The sequence below is a fragment of the Heteronotia binoei genome, chromosome 12, assembly GCF_032191835.1.
Source record: "Heteronotia binoei isolate CCM8104 ecotype False Entrance Well chromosome 12, APGP_CSIRO_Hbin_v1, whole genome shotgun sequence".
NCBI lineage: Eukaryota > Metazoa > Chordata > Lepidosauria > Squamata > Gekkonidae > Heteronotia > Heteronotia binoei.
The window spans coordinates 15548922-15559706 of NC_083234.1; the positions used below are offsets into that span (position 1 = coordinate 15548922).

At 44.9% G+C, this 10785-nt stretch overlaps 1 protein-coding gene across 1 annotated transcript in view; it reads left to right on the forward strand.

Annotated features, from left to right (window-relative positions):
* The window catches only part of ATP12A (ATPase H+/K+ transporting non-gastric alpha2 subunit), a 37707-nt gene extending 27172 nt beyond the window's left edge, over positions 1–10535 (forward strand). Inside the window, exons 16-23 of the mRNA XM_060250885.1 lie at positions 1515–1683; positions 3305–3459; positions 3917–4040; positions 4270–4415; positions 6515–6648; positions 7979–8080; positions 8648–8739; positions 10376–10535. Of these exons, the coding sequence (XP_060106868.1) occupies positions 1515–1683; positions 3305–3459; positions 3917–4040; positions 4270–4415; positions 6515–6648; positions 7979–8080; positions 8648–8739; positions 10376–10404 (951 nt within the window). The 3' untranslated portion in view covers positions 10405–10535. The remainder of the gene's footprint in view (positions 1–1514; positions 1684–3304; positions 3460–3916; positions 4041–4269; positions 4416–6514; positions 6649–7978; positions 8081–8647; positions 8740–10375) is intronic.
* The last annotated feature ends 250 nt before the right edge of the window (positions 10536–10785 follow it).

Here is a 10785-nt window from a genome sequence, read left to right on the forward strand (position 1 = left end):
TCAGGTCTTTTTTTGAGCAGGAGTGCACAGGAACGCAGTTCCTGATAGGCTGGCTTGCTATCAGGGAGTGTGGCTTAATATGCAAATGAATTCCTGCTGGGCTTTTTTTTTTTAAAAAAAGGCCCTGCTAACATTTACATCATAAGTAATGTTTAGCTCTTTAACGGATGAAGAACAGAAAACAAAGATGTGCTCTGTATTTAGTAACCAGAGCCAGTTAAGCTCTTTGGCACAGTATTATTTATATCATTATATTAATTCACTCAAGTTACACAAGGCATTTTGATGATTGCTCACCAAGCTGACTGCGTGACTTTGCTATTCATTGGGACCTTTCACTTCCTGCTTAAATCCAGTCAATGTGAGCCAGAAACAGCGGTCACTGCATCATTTTAAGAGTTTAAGGAAAGAATCTTCTTTAGTATAAGAGAATCTCCACTGTCCGATTCTTGGTTATTAGACATTTCTAGCTTTGCAAATTGTGATCCGATTGGTCAATGTGACCCTTTGCAGATACTACATGATTATCTGAATATGTTGGATATTCCCAAGATCAGGGATTTTTTTCTAGCAGGAACTCCTTTGCATATTAGGCCACATACTCTTGATGTAGTCAATCCTCCAAGAGCTTACAAGACTCTTAGTACAGGGCCTTCTGTAAGCTCCAGGAGGATTGGCTACCTCAGGGGTGTGTGGCCTAATATGGAAAGGAATTCCTGCTACAAGACTAACATGGCCACTCTTCCTTCCTTCCTTCCTTCCTTCCTTCCTTCCTTCCTTCCTTCCTTCCTTCCTTCCTTCCTTCCTTCCTTCCTTCCTTCCTTCCTGATTTCTTTCTTTCTGATTTCTATCCCACCTTCTCTGCAAGTGGACTTAGGGCAGCTAACAATTATTCAAACAACAATTTTAAGTTACAGAATAAAAACAATAAAACTTAGCAATAAAAACTACATTTATGGCACTACTTCAGAGTGTTGAATAGGTGGAATTCCAGCGTTCTTCAGTCGGCAGTCCAATTAATCTTGATCTATCTAGCAGAAAATGAGTGGAATTCTCAGGGCTTTTTTTGTAGCAGGAACTCCCAGTGTAGCCAATCCTCCAAGAGCTTACTGGGTTCTTAGTATAAGGCCTACTGTAAGCTCCAGGAGGATTGGCTTCATCAGGGGTGTGTGGCCTAATATGCAAAGGAGTTCCTGCTACAAAGAAAGCCCTGGGAATTCTATTTCCATTCCAGAAAGTGACACAGGAGATTTCCCTTCAGGCAGAAAGAAGAGATTATTGCCAGGCAAGGCGTGGGAAACACTATGTAAGCCAAGACTGAAATTCTCACAGCGTTGATGAAATGCTTACGACTTCCAGTCTGCCTACCTCCCATCATAAAGAAGAGCATAATTACTACCTGGAATAGTCTGGAGCTATTTTTAGGAGTTCACTATAACAGAGCTTTAACTAAAACAGGGGAAGGGGGTGTGGGAACAGTGTTTACAATAGCCCTTGTCCCTCCTGTCTACCAGGATGCTGTAGTGGCAGTGACCGGAGATGGTGTCAATGACTCCCCGGCTTTGAAGAAAGCGGATATAGGAATCGCTATGGGTATTGCAGGTTCTGATGCTGCTAAGAATGCTGCTGACATGGTCTTACTGGATGACAACTTTGCTTCTATAGTTACCGGGGTGGAGGAAGGTAAGAAGGCTGCTTGATCCTTAGCTGTAAAGTTTAAGTAATGCATATGAAGGCACAGAAATGGTAAATGAACACATATCACGCATGCGGGCAGAGGGTTGACACAATTTGAGCAGAATCATCTGCAGATGGCTGTACATCCTGTATACGGATGGGGCTGTGGCTCAGCGGTTTGCATTTAGAAGGTCCCAAGTTCAATCCCTGGCATCTCCAGTGGTAAGATCTGGCAGTAGGTGCTGTGAAAAACCTCTGCCTGAGACCCTGGAAAGCCACTGCCAGTCTGAGTAGACAATCCTGACCTTGATGCACAAGGGTTTGATTCAACATAAGACAGCTTCCTGTGTTCACCCTTTGCATAAATAAAAAAAAGGTCAGGTGTTGTATGCACATCCAAGTGAGCGACCTCTTTAAACAATGTTTTCAGACACACAATTTCCTGTTGTGTCTCCTGGTGCAGTCGACACTCGGTCTCCTACACCCACCACCCTTATCTTTTCATCCGCTGATTAGTAAATGATTCTAAAACATCTTCTAAACAGCCCCTCTTGATGGTTTCATTTCCGCATGCAGGAGAGAGTGGTGAGGAGTAAGTGACAATGTAATTGGTCCATAGATGGAGGGTCGTGGAGGTTCATATTTTAGAACACCCTTCTAAGCAAGCAGCTCCCCAAAAATAGAAACAGCAAGTTGAACATCTTGCACAGGAAGCAAGAAGAAAGGGCAGAAGGTTTTTTTTTTTTTTGCTTGAGCCCTCCTTCGAGACTTGGGTCCCTCATACCTGAAGAACCATCTCCTTGCTTATATTAACCATGCATGAACACCACCAGTCATTTTGCAGCCTGCTGGCTGTTGCCCCACTCTGGGTTGTCTGCCTTGTATTGACTACAGTCTGGGCCTTTTCCATCATGGCTCCCACCAGGGGTGGAATTCTAGCAGGAGCTCCTTTGCATATTAGGCCAAACACCCTTGATGTAGCCAATACTCCAAGAGCTTACAAAAAAGCTCTTGGAGGATTGGCTATATCACAGGGCTGTGGCCTAATATGCAAATTCCTGCTAGAATTCTACTCCTGGCTCCCACATTGTGAAATGGGTTCCCTGAAGAGACAAGGGGAGTGTCCCCCTTGTTTAGGAGGTGCTGCAAAGATTGTTGTTCATTTACCATGGCTTCTGACAGGGTATGAGCAGCAAGCATCTTGGTAAAGGGAGGTCTTTGGGGTTGTTTTACCTGGCTTTAATCAGTAATGTTTTAATTATTCCCTGTAAGCTACCTTCAGTCAAGAGGAAAGGTGGTGAACAAGTATTTATCAGGGCTCATTTTGCATCAAGAGCTCCTTTGCATTTTAGGCCACACTCCCCTGAGGTAGCCAATCCTCTAAGAGCTTACATTAGGCCTTGTACGAAGAGCCCTGTAACCTCTTGGAGGATTGGCTACATCAGGGGTGTGCGGCCTAATACGCAAAGGAGCTCCTGTTACAAAATGAGACCTGATTTAAATAAACTCTTTCCTGTCAGAAACTTTTCTTTGGCACGTTCTGGAAAACTGTAGGCAGAGGTCACAACAAAGACACGGCAAACTTGTATTCCCCGCCAGCAGTCTGACAGCCGTTTCTGTCCCACAGGTCGCTTGATCTTTGACAATCTGAAGAAAACCATCGCCTACACCTTGACCAAAAACATTGCAGAACTTTGCCCTTTCCTGATCTACATCATGGCCAGCGTCCCTCTGCCGATTGGCACCATCACCATCCTTTTTATTGACCTGGGCACAGACATTGTGAGTTCTTATCTGCTGGAAGATAAAGCCTTCTCTTTACCGCTTCCTCACACAGCAGCTTTTATGTATCTTTTGCAATGGCAGAAGCGGGAACTCACAGAGTTCTCAGGCTTCTCGTGGCATGAAGGAATCATAGGAAATATGAGCTCAGCTGGGTTTTTTGTTTTGGCGGGGCTTTCCGAGCAGGGACGCTCAGGAATGCAGTTCCAGTCTGCTTGGTGTCAAGGGGTGTGGCATAATATGCAAATGAACTCCTGTGGGCTTTTCTACAAAAAGCCCTCTGTGGAACAATGGCGGCATCCGGGGGTGTGGCCTAATATGCAAATGAGTCCCTGTTGGACTTTTTCTACTAAAAAGCCCTGCATGTTGTCATTGGGAAAAGGAAGAAAACAAAAAACAAAATCTGCATGGATCCTACAATCAACAGACTCATCTTTCTGATTTACTTTACTCACAGATTCCTTCCGTTGCGCTCGCCTATGAAAAAGCTGAAAGTGACATCATGAAAAGGAAGCCACGGCATAAAAAGAGGGACAGGCTGGTCAACCAGGAGCTTGCAGTGTACTCCTACTTACAGATAGGTATGATGAATAACTTGACACAGGTTGAGAACGGGTGGCAGTTCAGGTCTGTGGAGAAATGAGCTCTGCTCTGACCTTGAGGCTTCACTCAGCCTTCAAGTTCACTGCCAAGGGGAATATTCGAAAAGTCATCCGTAAAACCAGCATAAAGACCATTCAGCCAGGATTCTGTCAGCCCCTACTGCTGGAAAAAAAAATACAACAACCTTTTCCTTTTTCTCTGTTGCAGGCATCTTGCAGTCTATCGGAGCCTTTCTGACCTACTTTACGGTGTACGCTGAGCAAGGCTGGCTGCCTTCCAGTTTGCTTGACATCCGCGTCGATTGGGAAGATGTACATAAGCAAGAGTTGGTAGACAGCTACGGACAAGAATGGGTACAACACTGTTTGTTGTTCAGTCCAATCAAAGGTTGTTAGTAGTCTAGGGCAGTCACTGGGAGGGTAGGAGGCATGGCATAGCCCGATTTCATTAGATCTTGGAAGCTCAGCAAGGTGAGGTGGTTGAGTGGGAGTCTGTCAAAAAAGACTCTGCCAAGGAAGGCAATGATATGCCACCCCTGCTTCTCACTTGCCTTGAAAGCCCCTTACAGGGGTCACCATAACTCAGTTGAGATATGATGGCACTCAGGCATGTAAGACAGTCCCTACATCCCCATAGGCCAGATGTGTTTTCGCTGAAATCAGGCTTTGCATTCAGCAGGAGCTCACACGAGCACAACTCCTGAACCTTTCTGAGGGTTCTCCCTCTTCCTCCCCACCCCACCCCACCTACCTACCTTGTCCATTGAATAGTAGGTGCAGCTGCATAACAATCCCTGGATGAGCTCCACCACCTCTTTTTCCACAACATGAGCCCTAGCTGAAATTATGCTGGTAACTAATTCCACATAGGAACACAGTAAGAGAGGAATGAGAGGGAACACTAAGCTACTGAACCCTGGAGCTAGGAGTCAACATGGGTGGAAGGGCTTGGCCTCTCTGCCCTGTTGTTGACCCTCCAGAGGAACTGGTTGGCCACTGTGTGAGACAGGAGGCTGGACTAGAGGGACCATCGGTCTGATCCACCAGAACACTTTTTATGAAAGTCTTGGCCTACGTGCTCTGTTGTTGGCCCTCCAGAGAAACTGCTTGGCCACTGTACAAGACAGGATGCTGGACTAGATGGACGACTGGTCTGATCCAGCAGGGCTCTTATGTTCTTATGAGTTAAAGGAAGTAGCTAGTGCCCGCTTTCTTATAAATATATTACTGCAGCAGCTCAGAGTGGTTTGTACTCATATAACTTCATTGCTGTCCTATAAGAGGCAGGCACTGCAAGTCCATCATTTTATATCACCTGTCGGTTGCATAAAATTTGTTGCTGCAGTATGCAGCTACATGCTACACACACTGCCAGATGATAATTATAATTATTGAGCAGCTGCAAATGGTTTGCTTCTAAAGTCACTGCAGTCCATTCTACAAACCAATATACAAATTTTGCATTGCAGGACCTTTGCAAAAAAGATTTCCCCAAATCTAGAACAGACTATATTGAACTGATGGTAGGACAATAGTACACCTTGAAGAAATCTACCTTTTCCATCAACCACAATAAACATAAATGCAGTAGTCTATTGCCTTGAGGAACATTTCAGGTCAATCACTGGGTAGTGGGTCATCCATAAATAGATGGGAGGCTTCTGGCACGATTATAAGGCCCATTTCTCTGGTAGATTCATAAGGTTATCACATACTAATGTTTCATTAAAAAGCTCTCTAGTACGTGTTTGCAAACTGAGGCTCTATGAATCGTGCAGCCATGGTGTATAGGGACTCCGTTTCAGCCCTGTAACAGACAATGATGACCGAAGATTTATACCCCACCCTTCTCTCTGAATCAAGAGTCTCAGAGTGGCTTACAATCTCCCTTATCTTCTTCCCCCACAGCAGACACCCTGTGAGGTGGGTGGGGCTGAGAGTGCTCTCCCAGAAGCTGCCCTTTCAAGGACAACTCTGCGAGAGCTATGGCTGACCCAAGGACATTCCAACAGCTGCCAGTGGAGGAGTAGGGAATCAAACCCGGTTCTCCCAGATAAGAGTCCGCACGCTTAACCACTACACCAAACAGACGCAAGCTCAGTGTTTGTTCTTCGTTTGTACACTAGTGGAAATACAGACAGCCTCCCATTCATGTACATGAATAGCCTTAGTGCTACAGAAAAGTTTCATTCTGCTTTGAAATGGTTTCTATATTGTGCTGCAGCTCCATGAATTTTAAAGCAAGCTTGCACGATGTATATAATCCATCAAACTCTCCCCTGCCAATGTCTTGATAAAAAATGCCTTACTATTCATTTGGGGCTATGAAAACTGTGCTGGATACCTAGCAGGCTTATGGCTTCAGGGTGGTGTCAGCTTGATGGGTCACAAATCGTGAAAGCTCTGCCTTCAAGTCAGCCACCGAACACAGAAGCATTACAATTCCTTTTCAGACTTTCTACCAGAGGCAGTACTTGGAGTGGACGGGCTACACAGCCTTTTTTGTCAGCATCACCATAGAGCAAGTGGCAGACTTGATCATCAGAAAGACACGGCGGAATTCCATCTTCCAGCAAGGTCTTTTCAGGTAAACGTCTGCAGTTTGTTTTCTGTCATACTGAAATCTTAACTATTAGAAGGATTTCAGGTGGGGAAAAAAACCCCTCAGCCCCAGAAGGGCTACGAAAAACCCTTGGTCAAAGGGACAGTTGAAATGTTGGGCAGACAAACAAGTCAGGTGACAATAAAATGCATGTGCATGCTTTCACCTCTGGCCCCACTCCCAGTCACGGCCTGATGGCCCAGCATCAGTTATGAGAAATAAACATTCTTCTGCAGTCGTGTTATAGCGGGGGTGATTAAACTTCCTTAACCTAAGAGCCGCATAGAATACACATCAGATGTTTAAGAACCTCAAGACATGAACAAATATTACACACGCTATTAATACTTTCTTTACAAAGAAAGATAAAATACATATGTACACGCTACGATCATTTTAGGAGACTTTTTAAAGAACAAAAGCTGGGAGTAACAGTCCCCATAAGACCAGCATAGGGAAGACTTGAGAGTCAGTCTACATGAAGTTCCTCCTTGACATCCGGGAGCCACATAATATATGTGAAAGAGCTGCCTGTGGCTCCCGAGCTGCAGTTTGGCCAACCCTGTGTTATCAAAAGGAACACAAGCCTTTCTTTTATGAGCCTTGAAGGGACTGGTAATATTCCTTCCTGACTCAATGAACTGCAACCAACAAAGGAACACATATGGGGGGCTGGGAATCACCAAGGTAAAGGGGGACAGCAAGAAGGTGAGGATAGGCTGGCCCCATACCTGGACATTTAACACCTGGCTGCAGACCATGAGGTGCAAGTTTCTACTGTGATCTAAACCTAGCTTCCTGCCTTCCAGACAACTGCTATTTGGGCCACTGAATCCGAGGGCAGGATATCCCACGTAGGTGGCACATTTGAACGCAGGCAGAGCCCAGCATTTGAGATGACATAGCCCATGTCACCTGTGAGTCCCAGGGCTTTTTTTGTAGCAGGAACTCCTTCGCATATTAGGCCACATCTTCCTGATGTAGCCAACCCTCCAAGAGCTTACAGTGCTCAGTACAGGGCCTACTGTAAGCTCCAGGAGGATTGGCTACATCAGGGAGGTGTGGCCCAATATGCAAATGAGTTCCTGCTACCAAAAAAAGCCCTGGCGAGTCCACTTGTCCGTTCTTCTTCATCCCAAGTATAAACAGCTGCTCCTACTGTAGGGAATGAGACTTTGCTAATAAATCGGAGGGGCAATGCTTAAGCCTAACATTCCGCATTACGAAGGCACAAATGATGGTCTGATATTTGAGTACAAAAATAACATTGAGTTGTTTATGTATGTAAATCACATTTTTTTCCCCTCCTTTACAGGAACAAAGTCATTTGGGTGGGCATATTCTCCCAGATAGGAATAGCTTTAATTCTTTGTTATGGACTTGGAAGCGTCACGGCCTTAAACTTCACACCCCTCCGGTGAGTTCCGCATCCTTCCCGCAAGGTTCTGGTTTTAACACAGGTAGGCAGAGCATAAGGAAACATTTGAGAACGAGACCAGGGATATAGCTTAAGACATGGGTATGAAACAGTTACCAAATGGAAACGACTCTTCCAAAATTCCATCTCAGTAGTAAGCTTTTATGAACTTCTTTATTTCTGCATCATAACACTTTTTTTGCCTAACCTTCAAGCAGATACTAGAGAATGCCCTAACTAGTGTTGAGCCACTCCGTATTACTGAGAATGGCTCCTTAAGAGGCATATATAGAGGAGTTGGGCATATTTTTGACAGTGTAATTTCCCCACTCCTATGATATCAAACCACATAAAAATCAGCCTGCAACCGTCTCTTTAAACTGACTGCCTATGCAAGTGAAATCAATTCTAGCTTATAGTTATAGAAATGATAGTTTAAGGAGTGGAAATGAAAAGACTCCAGAATATTTTAGCCACACCAGATGCAAAGCTGGAGATCTCAGTCATGTAACCAACTGGATAGATGGTCTTCAAGTAAGAGCTAATAGCTAATGTTCTCTTTTCCAGGTTTCAGTATTGGTTCGTTGCCGTGCCTTATGCCATCTTGATATGGGTATATGATGAAATCCGCAAGCTGTTAATCAGGCGGCATCCAGGAAGTAAGTCGCATAACATTTTCACATGCATTTAAACACCAGTTAGGGATGCCAGCCCCCAGGTGTGACCTGAGGATTTCTTGGAATGACAACTCATCTTCAGACTAGAGAGATCAGTTCCCCTGGAGAAAATGGTTACTTTGAAGGGTGAACTCTATGGTATTGCAGCCCACTGAGGTCCCTGGCCTCTCCAGGTGCTGTCTCCAAACCTCCAGGAGTATTCCAACCTAGACCTGCCAACTCTACTCCCCACCCCCATTCCCCACCGGTGATCGGGGAGCCTGCTTCAGTGGGGAGGGCGGGATATAAATTAAAATTTATTATTATTATTATTATTATTATTATTATTATTATTATTATTATTATTATTAGAACTTTTATACTGCCCTCCCTGTGGAGTGGGCTCAGAGAGGTTTACAGCATTTATCGATTTCCATCAGCACTTAAAGGGCTGGGAACACGGCAGTAATCCTTTCATTAAGGCCTTTTGTGAGGCCTGTCAGCCTCTAATCCAATGGATGAACTTGTACCTTTAACACACAAAAGACATCCTGTGTTCAGCAGGCAAGCTCAGTGACAGAAGTGGTTGTGCTACTTGCCAAAGATGTGAAAAAGGCACAGGAGAACCACCCTCAGGAATTCTTCAAGGCCATTTGGTTAGGCCTTAGCTACAGCACTGCAGTTGCCTTTTAACAAGCAGTGTGGTGGCTTAGAAAGAATTCAGAGGGTGACAAAAATGAAATTAAAGGTTAAGAAGTTTAGAAAAGCCGGCCGTTTCATTCTCACACATTTCTCGTTGCACTGAGTTGGCATCCCTCAGGAAAAGAGGCCAGTGCTGGGTTACCCTAAACTTCAACATTCCATACCTATATACTAGGGTTGCCAAGTCTCTCCACCCCTTCACCATAGAGTTTTACAACAAATCCAAGAGCATCCCTGGAGTGACGCTCTAGGATTCATGGTAAAAACTCTATGGTACCATAGAGTTTTACTGTGAATCCTAGCGTGTCCGTGGCTCAATGTGCCCAGTGTGATGACATCACTTCCAGATCACATCATTGCGTGGGGCATGTTGCATGGTGACAGGGCTGTTTGGAGCTGGGGATCCCTCAGAGGCTTGCTCTGTGCCAGCAGTTTGCCCCCCCTCCAGGCCGGGGGATCCCACACCCTCGGTGGGAACTTGGCAGCAGTGTTCCCTCTAGGCTGAGTTAGTGTGAGCAGATTTTTGGCCTCTGGCTCACACATTTTTGTCTTAACTCAGGAAAAATGGCCCCAGAGCAAGCTAATATATGCAGTAGTTCACAACTTTAATGCCAGTAGCTCACAAAGTAGAATTTTTTGCTCACAAGACTCCATGGTTTAGAAGGAACATTGCTTGGCAGCCCTCCTAGATCCCCTCATCCCACTCTTTCTGACCCCTATTGAACTGAGAGATTTAGCGGGACAGAAGCTCACACATGAGTGCTTTTGAAGCTTTGGAAGAAGGCAGATGCAGGAGAGTTGGGCCCTACAGTGACATACCTATGGGACACAGGAAGCAGAGGGAGTCGATCGCTGGTTCTTCTACTGAAAAATTGTGCCTGCTAGCTCTTGCCGCTTAAGAAATGCTTAATCCCTTTCTGTCTTCTATTTCTTTCAGGCTGGTGGGATAAAAACATGTATTATTGAGTGGCATCATCACTCCTCTCATTTCTCCACGCTGGAGAGTGTGTTTTAGTTGCCTCCTTGAAGGTCCTTGTCTGTGCAATACCGGCCGACGAGAAACTCCCACCAGAAGGACGAAGAAAGGAGAAAAGGATAAGAAAACGGAACTCAGCAGTACTGTAAAAAAAAAAAAAACTGGTTATCAACTTGAATGTTCCCTTTTTATAACGCCCGATCCCCCTGTTGTTTAAAGTGTACAAAGTTCCGAGGGAAGAAGAAACACACTGTACATATCATTAAAGAAACCACACGTTTGTAATAATAGGAAGGTGAGGCACCGACTTGCACTAGGTTTCTTGAAGCTGTTATTTTTGTTGTTGTTGTTCATAAGCATGTAATGTCTTG